Source organism: Triturus cristatus, chromosome 6, assembly GCF_964204655.1.
Source record: "Triturus cristatus chromosome 6, aTriCri1.1, whole genome shotgun sequence".
In the NCBI taxonomy this organism is placed as follows: Eukaryota; Metazoa; Chordata; class Amphibia; order Caudata; family Salamandridae; genus Triturus; species Triturus cristatus.
Window position 1 is genome coordinate 447,785,077 of NC_140589.1, and position 15,343 is coordinate 447,800,419.

Genomic DNA, 15,343 nt, shown 5'->3' on the forward strand with positions numbered 1-15,343 from the left:
GCGATATCTTCAATATCTTCAGCTAGCTTTGATGGGTAATTGGAGCTTTAACCAGTGCCATTCCTTGGGGTTATATGCCAAGAGACAGCTATCTTGGGAGGAGGGAAAAATGTTTGTTAGGCTATGTACAAGAAAATCCTAAAAAGTGGAGCGAGCATTGGGGGAAAGGGCATCTGGTGCACTGGTCCCAGTCACTTACTACCAAGCATCTATTTCCTATTTGGACATCCTATTAAGAAATTGGATTACTGTTTGGAGTAGATGACTTTCCATCTTAAGAAGCAATCACAACTCTTGTCAGGGTGAACTCCTAAAGTGAATAAATTAACCATAGCTCAAACCCCTGGTAGCTATGTGGAAGTTGGCAGAGATCACTGTTAGCATGCGCTGAAGCCATTTTGTTTTTGGTAGCCATTTTAGTTAGCCATGTGCTCTCCATGTGCTTTCTCCCTCTTCACTATTGCTTGCCCTTGTTTTCTGCTTGTGTCATCTGTTACAGTTAACTCCTTCAGCACTGAGTCAGAGCCTTGCACATGCTCAGAAAGACCTGTAGCTGAATGCACCTGTCCTAGTGTGTAACTGTCAGGCTGTTTCAACTGATGTCAGCAACTTCATCACCCCTTCCACTTTGTTGACTAAGTATTTTCTGCTACTCCATATATGTGAATAGCTATTCTTGTGTATACTTGTACCGCCTCCTTTTGAGCTCTCATGTTTACTCAGCTACAAAGTGGTTATAAAAGGCCCATGATTTCTGTACTCCTTGTACTACCTCATACATTGCCTGAGGGTTCTGTATAGATGTAGTTCCACTCATGAGGTTTTAATAAACTATTGTTTTGATATTACAGCTTCTGTGCCAATCTTCATTTGTTGGTCAAAGGACTAGTGCGCAAAGAAGGGCGAACCCCTGCTCGGAAGGCCTTGGTAAGGCCCACCCCTACAGCTATGGCACAGTTTTGGTACTGTATAAAGACTTTACACATGGTCCTAAGTTAAGCCTTTGACTTAGAGCAATGTGTAAAGTATTTATAGAGTACCAAAACAGTAAAAATACCAAACAATATGTTTATGTTTATTGGATTTGTAAAGCGCATAGCTGCCCACGGGCTTCCCAGCGCTGAAGGAAGTGACAGAGGTTGCATAGAGGATTACGGGAAGAGCCATGTTTTGCGCGTTTCCGTACGCAAGGAGTTCCAGAGTCACGGGGCCAGATACGAGAAGGATCTACCTCCCCATCTGGCTCTCCCATAGATAAGATGTTAGGTAGTTTGTTACTCATCTGAGTCCCTGGCCGATGCAGTATGGAATGCAATATTTTCAATAGAAGGTTAATACTCTTTTGGTCTGTACAATGTTTCCATTGAATGACTTGGCAGAGTCTTAAAGGCCCCATTATGGAATCCTCGTAATTCCTAATGTGGTCAGTTATGGCAGTTACCAATCCCATTAGGAACTATATGATCTGCTGGGATACCACATAGTAAATGAGTGTCACAGATTTCCAGGGATACTGCAGAGAGTTTTTGAGAAACCCATAAAAGTCAGAAAAGTCTTGCAAATGTTGGATTAATCTTATTTAATGAAATGTCTGACATTTTATCTTACCTTTCTGAACCAGGCTAACTGCGTGCAGTTGACCAACCTAGTTTCTCTGTGACAACTTCAAATTGTAATTTTCTCCATCAGAGTCTCTTACTAAACCTTCATCACTGTTTACACCTCTACATGGAGGCCATTGCAACCAGTATTCTCTCAAATGCTCAGTGGGTATGCCACACACCACTGAAGAAGAAAGGTTAGGGTGTGCTGGGACACAAATGTTTCCTGCATGTGAACTTGCATGTAGCCATGTCCTCAGAGCCTAACTGCTTGCGATTCTGGAATAGTGATATTTATTTTGTCTCTGGCACCATGCTGACCTAATTTGTGCACGCAGGCACAGACATGTCCCTAACAATGACCTGCACTTTGAGCAGGAGGAGTAAAGACAAGATGAGAGTGGGGTGTAAATAGGAGTTGAACAGCAACATGGCACCATTAATGAATGTGTAACTATGTTGGCACCCTCCCTCACTTTTGTCGCATGGAGTTATACCATTATAGGGAATAATGATAAGTAAGAAACTAATAAGGTAAGTAGATCCTCTCCATGGTTTATGTTTTATGTTGTAGAGACAGAACAGAATAGGATGACAGATGGATATAAGATAATAATAATAATAACAACAAGCATTTGCAATGCAATAGGTCTCGCATTTAGGCGCGTTTGAGCTATTAACATTGCAAATAACAATGCCTTTTATTTTTGTTTTCGTTTTTAAAACATAAATAACAGGCATTGTCATTTACAATGCCGATAGCTTAAACTCACATAAATGCGAGACCTATTGCATTGCAAATGCTTGTTACACTTCTACTTCCTTCTTGCTTTCCAGTGCCTGCCATCTGTCACTGGTGATACTGCAGTGGTAGATTATGCAAGTTGTGGTCATAGAAGAGGGACGATTTTAGCCTCATCCAGGAATGAGAGGAATTAAGGAAAGGAAAGAAAAGAAAGAAAAACATAGTGTGGAAACAATGTTCAGGGTTTATTCTTATGTGTGAGTTAGCAACATGCTTTTCTCCAGGAGTTGGTTACCTGCAGAAAAGGTGATGAGAGGAATATTTGCAAATAGTCGAAAACACTGCCAATCGCTCTGGGTAGCTTTCAAACCCTACTGAAGAGCCCCATATAGGCCAAAAAAGATATAGGGTGGTTTGTGCTGTTCAGTGGTTACCTACTCTGGTAGTTTGGGCTGCACTGTTTCTTTTGGAGCAGTAATAAAGTTGATAGGTGTACGGTCTGTGTGAGGTGGCATGCTGGGCAAAAACTGATGGATCAAAAGCGGACTGAGTAATTACAAAGTGGCTTGGATTAATTCAAGCATTCAACTTATCAATTGGTTTGTTTTCTTCAAAATAACACGCGCCAGATTCACTGAAACACACACCAGCATGCAGGATTGTGTAAAGCTTCAGTTGCTTGGAAGTGCATGAGTCACGTGTATACCATGCCAGTCAAGGCTAGGGTACATAGGACAGGTTCTCTACTTGTCTTTTTACTGTAGGTGGCAGGAAGGGGAACCATTTAAGTCAGGGTGAGAACAGCATTCCTCGTTTTACTGCAATTTCTTTCAACTCAGATACTAAACATGTTTTTGATCAATGCAGATACCTGCCTATGTGGCAACTGAGCACGTCTATAAAATTTAATTAGTGTCACAAAATGCGTTAGTGAATTTCAAATAAAAAAGCTAAAGCATGGCTAATTAAACACGTCAAAAACGTCATATTTTTAACCAGTACTAAGAAGAACGTGTGAAAATCAGGCCTGATGTGACACAGAAGTTTGTTCAGTTGTACAAAGAGCTGCTCAGCATAAAATGAAGTCTGTGATAGTTTTACACTTAGTGCGTGAGGGTGGTAAAAGATTTCTACAGCAGATATTTGCATAGACAAACTAGAAAAAAATATATAGTGCTCGCGGTCCGAAAACGAAAGCGGACCGCGCATGTAACTTAGAAAAAATAACTAATATAGTGCTTCCCGAGTAATTGATGGAGGCCGTGTTCCTCCGCAAGTAAACGATCCAATCCCAGTGGGCGGGGCGAAAAGCGGCCAGGGTGGCAACCCTCAGTGTAATGATTGCCTCCGGTGCAATCATTACACTGTGTTTTGCATAATCCATGGCGCAAAGCGACGAGCACGATTCAAAATTGCAGGCAGAGCAGCGACACGACTTCTGGAACCGTATTGATTCCCTCGCATGGCAAGTGCAGCGCATGCACGCTGCTAACGCCAGGTGAGACCTAAAATAATGGGGCAGTTAACTTTAGCCCTGATAACAGCCTGGGACTCGCACAGGCCTAATAAAAAGGGTTATAACAAGTCAACACTAGAGAGGGTGTAGGGTTATCACATCCTATCTACACCCAACATATATTTGTATCAATATTATGGACACCTGTTATTAAAAGGGATCCTTGGGTGTTCCAAGGTATTTGTATTTTTAGAAGACCTCATCAGGAAATTATTGCAAGTGCTCTCTGGAAAATGGTTGAGCCAATCCTGGCTCACAGGGACCAGGTTGAGACCTCTTGAGGAAGCATGCCGCTAATATAGTGGATAAGAATCTTTATAATAAAACCATAAGGTTTCCCTGTGTGTCAACTTCCCTTGTTTTATTGTGATTTTATTTATTCATCCATGAACTGAAGGCTGTAGGATACCTTCACATGTAGGATATTGAGTTAACAAATGTTAATTGCACTGTTAACAAATGTTGGTTATAATCAGAATTTAACTTTTCTTAACCTAATGTGTGCACAAATCCTTAGGCCTGTCCCTAGTAAAGTAAGTTCCAGGACCTGCCCTGTGATCAGAAGGGGGGCACCAATCATGCTCTCATTCTGAACGGGGCTATTGTACCATTAGTGGGTACAACGGAAGTGGCAGCATACCATGTTTTGTGACCAGACCTTTTTATCTATGTCAGTGTCAAGTCAAGTCAAATTCCACTTTATTCGATTAATTAAAATCATAAAAGCATTCTACAATAAATATCAAGAGTTCATCTAAAACAGTATTAAACAATTGATGAATTTAAAAAGCAGATTAAAAAGGCAGTAATTGCATAAAATACATTAAAAGATGCACTTGAGTACGCAGAATATATGGATCCAAGTTTCTATTGATCTTCCAATCTTAGCCTTACCCTCTTGCATCTCACAGATGCGGCTAAAAAACTAGCAGTGCAGTACATAATTAGTGGAGAGGGCAACATCTGTAAATATAACAATGCAGGCTTATACTGGATAAAACCCAGGTCCTTCAAAATAGATTTTAAATATCTAGTGCGAGGTTCATGATAGAAGGAACAAAAAAACAAAAAGTGGGCATTATCCTGTACAGAGAAACCATCACATTTGCATGGGGACGATTCCTCAAGCTTGCACCAGTCTTTCTCATCCCACAGCACCGTATAAGTTTGATTAAACCGAAATTTGGATAAAAGCCATCTATGAAAAGGGTTGGTTACCGTTATTAAATAAGGAGCCAGCACACAAGATGGAGATATTAGAACATGAGCCCTCACAGAGGGTTTACATAAATCATGGGCTTCGCGCTCGGCCATGCGAATTCTCAGAAAATTTGTTTTGACCCACGGCAAGTCAGCTCTACACAGGTCTTCAGGTTTACTAAATATTTCAGGGCGTCCCAAAAGCGCTGTCATAGTTTCAATATAAGACAGCCACTGAATATCCCTCCTGTGATCAAGTTGGAGACAATCTTTGATGATCCGATGATTAAGGCTAAGGTTTGGGTTAAGCCAAAGCTTTATCCACATCAATAGTGGAGCTAGATTTATTATGTCTAGGATGTAACCCATTCCCAACTCTAGGTGTACTGAGTAGGTAGCCGTTGACTGGGGTAAACCCAGCAGTGAGCGAAAAAATTTATTTTCCTCAGTCTGGATATCTTTAGAGTTAACGTAACCCCAGACGGCTGCACCATATCTAGCAATTGCAATTGTCTTGGCTTTATAAACGGCCATAATAGCCTCCATAGGTTTCCCCCCCAATCTCTTAGCAAAACCCAGAATTGCAGCATATGATCTTCTTACCGCATTCATTTTGGATGTTAGCTGCGGTGTCCAGGTTCCCCTCTGGTCAAAAATCACACCCAAGTAGGTAAAGACTTTGACACTAGTAATCACCTCTCCATCACAAAAAAAAGTTTTTTCTTTACGCATACCACATCCTACTGACATGGTATGTGATTTGCTTTTGTTGATCACCAGGTCGAGACTAGTCATAAAATTGCCAAAGGCATCAAGTAGCTTTTGTAAGGCAACTGGGGTCCTAGCTATAAGTACCGCGTCATCGGCATAGAGGAGCACCGGAATTGGTGCACCCCCCATGCTCGGGAAATCCTTTGTAGCAGACGTTATGTCAGTGATATTGTGACCTACTGCCACGTCTTGTGTAAAAGGCAACTCTTACGTGTAACCTAGAACCTTATGCTAACTTACTTGATGGGTATGTGTGGGTCTGGGTACTGAAGTCACTGGGATCAATTTCGGAGGCCCCTGGTTTGAAGTGGCACAAGATGAAGGATGAGGCCAGCTCCCCAGATAGTGGAAGTGTATGTTTGCATTCCTGTGGCTGGGGTTAGAGATCCGGACACTAACATGGGGAGAATGGAAGCAGGGAAACCATCAGAAAATCCTCCATGAATAGTTTGTTAGACATGAGCTGCTGATTAGTTCTTCCTGGAAACTGTCATTTAGTTAATGATAGGGTTGAGATTTGGGACTGAAGTTTCTGTTGTTTAAAATGAGGAATATTCTAGGTCAGGCCTAGAGATGTGTCTGTCCCTGATTAATGCTTCAGGAAGGCTGATGATAGTCAGGTGCAGAAACCTCACACTTCATTGTGCCCATATTGTGAGAACTCCTGCTTAGAGACAGTCTCATAGCTGTCTGCTGTGGTATGCATCTCTATACACAAAGGCTGTATCTGAAGAGTAACCTGAGAAAAACACTTGAAAGAGAACCCCTCAAAGATGTGTTCTTGAGACAGTGGATTCACTACCATATAGTAAATAGTGTACAAGGGACAACCTAACATTCCCATTTTGCTCAAGTTCCAAGTTCTTCAGGACTAAAGATGGAAGTGCTCCACAGAACCATTAAAGGACTTATGACCAGGGCTGGTGTTTTCCTGGCAACTAGTCTCCCAGAGATGAGGGCACATCATGTGAAGTCTGCATGTTCTGCTGGAAGAGCTGAGGGTCTGCCTTGTGCCTAGAAGTCTACCTCTCTGCTCAGAGAGGGAATGAGTCTTTATGGCCCTGGAGGAGGAGGGACTCTCCAGAAGGCAAAGGGCAGCAGATTCCTGGAATGGGAAAATCCAGAGATGCTGAGCTGTCCAAGAGAGTCCACAAGGGATTTCCTATGCTGCAAGTGGGTCTTCATGACTCTGATGAGACCTGTACCCAAACGACCACAGCTGATGTGGGCTGTGAATCAGTACTGCCACCTCAGATGGAATGAGAAGCTGTAATGGTGCTCCAAGAGTGCTGATTGGCCTGAGAAAGTGGCAACTGTCAGGAACGCATACCTGTTTCTGTATCAGCTTGGATAAGGGCCACAACTACCTTACCGTGGTGTTTGTCTGAATCTACCCTCATGAGTCCCGCAACTGCCTTGTTGTAGAGTTTACCTGCATCATCCTGGACTAGAACCACTACTGCTGGATGCTCTAGGATCACTATATCAAAGCCCACTGATCTGCATTCATCTCTTCCACCTGAATGCCTTGTTAGGTGAGGACACAAGCTGCGTTAGATCTCCCTCTCAACAGATCGACAATAATAAGCGAGGTCCACTGGTAACTTTCGACTAGGACACAGAACTATAACATACTGACTCATTGCAAGAACTTGAGACTTTTTCTGACTGCAACTTCAATGGGGGTAAGATCAAAGTGCCTGATTTCACATTTAAAACTGTTGGGGAAAATGTTCAGTACTTGGTTATGTTTCTTGCTTCTGCTAAATAATGCTGTTGTTGACTACAACAAATCAGTGAGAGTAGCCTATTGAGTAGAGGATGGGCTGAGTGCTACTAAGGGTGCGGATGTTAGCAAGAGTACACCCTGTAGTCACAAATTAAATTGCACGGTATTTAATTTTGCTGCTCGATTAAAAGCACTTTATTATACAAAAACAGAAATACAGGGCTGCAGATTGTTATTTGTCCTTAGGCAGCTTCTTGCCTCTTCCAATACCCTGCGCAGAAGCCTTTGACTGCTCACCTTCATTACACTTAAAGTCAGCTGTGGAGAGGGTCAAGATTGGCTCAGTTTGCAGAATCATGGTAGGACAAACCCCCAGAACCCTGATGGAAAAGAATGTAAACCACCATAGTTTGGCCAAGTAGAAACTGCCTGACTTCTGCCCCCACCCCCAGACGTGTTCTGACATGGTGGTAGCATTGCTGCTGCATCTTCGCACTGGCTGACCTGTCCTGCCACTATCAGACTGAGGCCACAGGAAACACGTGAGGAATCAAGGCCACCCTAGGACAATCCAACTTACTTAAACTGACTTGCCTCAGAGACTGGGAGTTAAGAGGGAGATGGTGGATGCAAAACTTAAAGCGATCACAACAGCGACAAATTCATAACTGACTAAGCTGTATCAACAACATATGGATATTAAAACTCTTCTAATATAAGAAGATCAAAAATGTGCCACATTTATAATTGCCATTTTGATAATTGTGTCACGATCGTAAGGATATAATAACCAGAATAACATGAATATGATGAGAAACAGGAGAGTAGGATAGTGACATATAATTAATGACCCTAATTAAAATCTGGAGTTGTTTGCAGTATTTTGTCGCAGTTGTGCCTGATGCAGCTAATGTTAGTGCACAAACGTATCTTGCTTAGAATCAATATTTTAAAAAGTACCCTTGTATCTAAGAACGCTGTGGTATTTTAAAAACGTTTTGGCAGGACACAACAATCACACACATAGAAACATATTTACATATTTAAAAATGAAGCTACTCTGGCAAGGTTTATAGACTAACAAAACATATGTTTTCCTGCTAAGCAATTATCACATTCAAAAACAATATTACATTTCATTAACAAATGAAAAAGACAACGTTCATGCTATGATCCCCTCGTTTATCGAAAATATATACTGTCATTTAACTTTTGTAACTCACTTTGACTTATTACCAGCTAAGTAAAAATCCCTTATATCACATTTAATAAGTTTAGCAGGTTTTGTTCAAACCTATGTCTGTGAGTCCATTTAAAGTGCATCTTGGCGTTAAAACATTTTGAAGTAGTTTGTTCGAGTGTTTTCTGCTTTGCACAACATGTTTTAATGGTGAAAAACATTTTGTATTCTTCTTCTAGAAAGAGGAACTAGCTTTATTTTAGGTTAGTAGATTGTACCACAACGTGTTCATGTTGATTTGTCCGGCTGTAAGGACTGAGAATTATCAAAGCTATGCTCACTTTACAACATTTTTACACAAACTTGGACATAAGACACTCACACAGTTGTACAGCTCCTAGAAAAGAAAATAGTCAAAACAATTAGGACCAATCTCCCAGTTTCACCTGCCATTTATTCGTTCTGACACAGTTCAACTTTTCACTATGTGTAATGGAGCAGAACTTCTAAAACAAAAATGATGTTTATTCAAGCATTTTCAACCTTCGTTTGTTAGTGCCATTCTCTAAATAAATATTCTATATTAGCTTTCATTGGCACAAAGTAACCAAATGTGTTTAATTTCCCATAACAATATAAAACAGTAACAAGAGTTCTCTGTCAAACTTTTGAAAAAATAATCACAGAAAGATGTTTGTTCAAAGTGTTGAAAACGAATGAAATAGGTCTCTGCCAGTCCAGGAACAAATAATCCTTTGAGGTTTTGCAGAAGAAAGAGTGGGTTTGTATAACACATTCTCTTAACGTTTACTTCCAAACAGGAGCAGCTATATACTTTTAAATAAATAACAAGTCCTACTATATACATAATACTGTACACAAGAAGTACACTGGAATCAGTTCGAGGGTGCCGCTGTATCTGCAAGTTTCTTTGCCCAAAGGGCCTGTAAAATAATCCTTAATTTTGCACAGTTTCTCTTTTGCCAAATTTAATGACATCCACAGGATCGCACGACCATATTTCTGTATTTTTTTAAAATGACATTGGAGCTGTCATCAAAGTAGAGTACGGAGATGGCGTTTAACTTTGTTGGTGCGCAACAGGGCTTCGGCACGTGATCAGGGAACATGAGGTGGACCTGCGAAACAAAAAAGTAAACAACATAAAGGGATCTGTTTGAAAAGAAGGATATGTTTATTCGCTGTGTCACTGTGTCAAGGTTAGTAATTTGGATATTTGATTTGTAAATTCTGTTGTAAATAATTCATAGGTCTATAAACAAACGACGACAAATCCCAAATTAGCTGCAAGTAAACATTTACCATAGAGTAAATGGATGTCTAAAATATGCCGTTCCTCAAGAGCAATATCACCTAAGATTAATACAGCCTTTATTATAAGTACATTTTGTAAAAAAGAAGAAAAAAACGAGTCCAATAACAGTTTCTGACATCTGACTGAACAGTTTTATATTTTCTCAGGAAGCTTACATTTTTTTAGAAGTGGTAAAAGTCTAAATAAATGTAATGTATTTGTTATCACGGATGGCATCGGCATTTTCTGCTCCCGAATCTCGACTTGGAGTAATATAGCGAATAACCAGGCTCCTGTACCCTTGCTAGAGAGGCACCGCTTCTCAGCTCCCCATCATGCCACTTTTTGAAAGGTGTTGATCCACACTTCTAAGTTAGCTTCTAGGAGTATACTATCGTTCAATGGTTTTATTTGCTATTAGCTATCCTTTTGTAATTGAGCCGAAAGATTGTGCCCATATTTTATATCCACAGTGATTTATAATTGTGGTTCATCTTTTTGGTGTTTGGCCTTTTTGTGGTAATTTTGTCTGGCTTGCATTTATTTTTAAAATGTATATTTATGTTGCCTTTATAGTTGTATCCTCTAGAACTACTGTTCATTATTAACTATGCAAAGCTTCCTGTCGCCCTCTGGCTGTAATCACAGTAGTATAAAAATAAAAATCAAAAACACATAAGAAAAATATAAAAAAATGAATTGATTGCATTACAAAGTGATTCACCAGTTGTACCTTAGTGGTGCAGATCTTCTCGTGATTTGTAAAACTCAGTAAATATATTGTGGTTCACGTCTTCTAATGAAAGATTCCGTGGAGTAGAGATCCCATTACAGGGGTATTTTCGTGGCTTCGCACATGGCCATATTTCATAACGATTTATTCCATTGCAGTTTTCGCAGCTGCTTCCAAATATTGAATCTGTTTCTATTAATGACAAGTATCTCTGCAAGAAAGTGAGTTATTACTTAGGGTGGGCCCACCTCAAGAAATAGGGTGGGCCCACCTCAAGGAATAATAATAAAACTTGTCAAGGTGAACCTCAAAAGTCAATTTGTTCTTTATTGTTTCAGCTATACAAATGTTAGCCATGCGATAAAACAATTACAATGGCAATTAAGATAATGATAAAAATACTGATTTAATTAAAGCAGTTCATCAGCTTCCAGTGCAGAAATGCAATTCTAAACCTCTGGGAGAAGCAGTACCCAAAATATTTATAAAGGTTAGCTGCAAAACGAATTGAATAGCGTTATTGGGGCGAAGCTACAACAAAGAAGTTGCAGGAAGTACAGAATTCGGCAGCCCCAATATTGCACAGTCTTCTGAAGCATCAGCCTGCCCGACTTGACTTGAATACTCCTCATTTGCTCCCGGCGGGAGAGAGAATTGCATTTGAATCACTTTGCAGCATCCACAGGCCATTTCATGGTAAGGGGCCTGCGATCATTTTTCCCTTGGTAGCCCCCTACTTTACTGGTAGAAGATTGCGGGCATATTATCAAGCACGGCGTTAAAATTATCGTCGCTTTAGCGGCAGAAAACTGCCGCTAAAGCGGCGATAATGGGCTTGATAATATGCCACAGAGAATTCCAATAGAAGCCCATGTTGACACCAGAACAGTTTCCTGCCGCTAAAGCAGCGATAATTTTAACGCAGTTTCTTGATAATATGCCCCTGCATTCTTCCATTGCAAATTCTGGTTGCGTGCCCTTAGTTCAAAGGGCAAAATACGGAGGCCGCTCTTTTGCTTTTAATGCAGTTAAACTCTGGAACAGACTTCCTGTCTCACTGCGATCTGAGAATAAGGACCTCCTCTTTCACGAATCATCAAAGACCTGGCTCTTCCAACACAGTTCCTATTAGGCCCCTTCGATCTGTCGTGTGTTGCACTGTCACTGCCAGGGTTGCCTAAGGGTAACTATGCGCTTTATAAGTGTTTCATAGAATTGAAGATCATGTGCAAGTAGTCATTCAAATAGTAATACATACTAATTAAATAAAAGCGATTCCTCACCTTTATACCAAAATGATATTTGAAGCATTTAGGAACATGCAGTGACCAAGGCATATGTAACAGTATTATGGCAAATTTCATCAAGGTTATATGGATTTGGTCTTTACTTTGGGCGGCCTTTGTGGACAGACAGATAAAAATGCATCAGTTGACATTTAAAACAGTAACCTAAAAACGAATTAAATAACATTGAGCCGATTTCATCAAGGCCATGTACAAATAATTGTTCGGATAAAAATAAATATTAGTTTAGTAAGAGCAATTCACTGCCTTCTTTTGCATGGAAGCAATTCAAAGAATCAGGATGCAGCAATGCCCTGAACGTAGATATCATTTATACAAATAATCACCAAATTTAAACAATGGGTGTATGCTATAACTATGCATAGGGTGAAAAATAGTAGATTAAAAAGCACATGAATTAATGAACATTTAACAGACCTGAGTTCAACAACACGGTATATGCCAAAAGCACAGGGCCCTCGTGTCATGTAGAGGATAAAACCTTGTGGGTGGAAAGTTTAGTTGCACTCCAACCCACATAGATGTAAGAAGCCACAGAGATTTTAAAAATAGCAGATTCTACTTGGAGACATTATACCAAACCTGCTTTACAATGTCCAACATTCAATCTGTAGAAATGGCCCACAGATACTGCCTCCTTGCTTTCAGGGACAAAGTACAAATAAGCATAAAATGCAATAAAGTGTAATTGCTCCCTTGTGTACATGTGCATAATTTTAAGGCGGGGCTTTTTTAGACCAGTTTTTAGTAAAAGCCTAAATCTTACATGCAAAAGTCACTAAATTAACCTGAGCTCAACCCCCTTGTAACTAAGGCATAGAGCAGGCAGGCTTAACTTAAGGTGATGTGTAAAGTAGGGGTGGGCGTAATTTGCGAAATTCACTTTCGCAAATAATCGCGAAAATGTTAAAAATCTCCGCAAACACGCGGAAATATCGTGAAGATGCCGAAGTTTTTTTCCCGCCCGTTCGCGGTTTTTTCTGCGTGGTCGCGGCTCGCCAACTTACCCATGCGGTTGCTCGCGGGCGCGGCCATCTTGTTTTCACTTGTCTCGCGGTGCATGATCGCGAGAAGAAAAACGTCATTGCGCGACGAATGACGTTACTGCGGGCGCGAACTGTCGCGAGACAGCGCAAATGGCTACCAACAATCCAGCATCTCGTGGAGAACGTGACTGGATCAGGAAAACTTGTCGGCAAACACGGGGATTCAGGTAAGGCGATCGCGCGCATGTGAGAATGTATTATTTTACAGCGCGAGCAAGCAAAAAATTTCCAGTAAAATGCGGATTGCGGCAATTTTGACATTTTCGCGCTCTCTGCGGAACGCGAAAATGTCAAATTATCGCAATTTCCGCGAGCGGAACGGAATTTTAGCCCAGGCCTAGTGTAAAGTATTTTTGCAATATCAATAGAGTAATTGAATCAAAACACCAAAAATCGCAAAATAAATTAGAAAAATAGAGCACATTCTTATTTTTAAAAAATTACCAAAATCCAATATGGGAATCAGAGATAAGATTGTTCAAATATTTAAGATAAAATATTGCCAAAGAGCACTAACCACCAATAATAGTCTATGGAATTATAAACCGGAACCTAGCTGCAATTTCATGCCGACTGTAATCTGATACTCTAAGCAGGTTTACCTTCTGACAGTCTTTTTTATGGAGCTCAAAATTCTCCTGTGGGGAAAGCCTGAAGCTTTGTCTGACAAAGTTGCATCGAAATCGGACACCTTTGCCATGATTTACTGCTGTCCATTCTTTTCAGGGTAACTAGAGCAGCTCCTCTGGGTCATTTATAAGGCTCCCAGAACCTTTGTGACTATAAGTATGGGCCAGGACTCACTCTAGCCGAGGCCATCAGCAGGCTCCAGTCTAGATCCTTTTGCTACTGGTCAACTTGTCACATCAGGAAAAACAGCACTTGCAGCTTATTGTGTCCCCTCAGCCACACAGGGCGACACAGGTGGTCAGCCAACTTATCCTTTGAGTAAGCATGAAAAGGTTTCCAGGGGCAACCCTCCCAGTTTTGCAGTACATCTTGTTTGCCTAATTACAAACTATTACCATTGAATCACTTGTGTGCAAGTCAGAGGTGTGTTAAGGGAAATGAGCACTGTCTTCCTAAGCTACAACAAACTGGTTCTGGGCCAGATCCCCTCCACGTGAAGGGGAAATGTTTACTACAATGTGTCTGGGGATCAAAGACTTTCCACTTCCCAGGTCTCTCCTTAAACTTACCTATGAATGGGCAGACCTCACCTCTGCCTCTTTCAAGTTAATGAAGTTCCTAGAACCTTTTACCTGCCCTTCCTGAGCGGATAGGGATCATATGCCCCAAGCCAAGCCCATCCTGTCACCAGGCACAAGCAATTGTTCTGCTCTGGGAAAACAGCAGCTGGCATGTATATTACCCTCCAGGGTCTTGAGGCAGGAAAAAAGCAACTTTCCAAAATGTACATTTACTAAATGCTTATTAAAAATATTATATCATCACTGAATTCAATAAATATGAAATATAAACCTTGAATAATTAGTCTAGTCATTTCCTATCGGAAGTTACAGATTAAAGTTCGTATTGTATGTTTTAACATTTTCCAGGGTCCAGCTACAGTACTGTTAGTGAAAATAGCTCTTGGGGACTAGTCAATGGAGGAACATGCCAACTTTAATTTTCACATGTTACACTTTTAATTATTAGTCATCCCAATTTGTGGGCAACACGGTGTACTTAGGGGAGACATATTAATACTTTGAATCAGCAGTTTCCACCTATCAAGAAGTGTTGTTTTGACAGGTTTGACAGCAAGTGTCTAGGCTGCTGCACAATGGCTACCCATGGTATGACTATAGTCAGTTTTACAGGCCAACCCTGTGAAAGTCAGACTAGGTGCTGCAGTATCCAGGTGACATTTATCATCAAGACCTTGGGTGCATTTTCTATACCATTTACAAGAAACTTATAAGCAAATCAAATATGCCCAGCAGGGTAAGCCCATTTAACCATGTTTAAAGGGGGAGTATTTTACTCCTGGTTAGAAGGGGTGAAGTACACGGAGTTCTAGGACCAGAAAAATAGACATCACAAAAATTGTGGGTACATCACATCAAAGATGGTAATTTCCTACATACTCTTTTAAGGCACATCAAATGTGAATAACAGCCCTTATACATTGTCGCTTAGGCCCCATTACCTTTTATCAGACTCTGAAAGGCTAGACTAAACAACTCTTTTTTGAGTT

The 15,343-nt window shown here is 40.6% G+C and overlaps 1 protein-coding gene across 1 annotated transcript in view; it reads right to left on the reverse strand.

Moving 5' to 3' along the window:
• Positions 1–9,178: 9,178 nt before the first annotated feature.
• Positions 9,179–15,343, reverse strand: part of BMP5 (bone morphogenetic protein 5) — a 533,543-nt gene continuing 527,378 nt past the window's right edge. Inside the window, exon 7 of the mRNA XM_085610867.1 lies at positions 9,179–9,881. Within this exon, the coding sequence (XP_085466993.1) occupies positions 9,732–9,881 (150 nt within the window). The 3' untranslated portion in view covers positions 9,179–9,731. The remainder of the gene's footprint in view (positions 9,882–15,343) is intronic.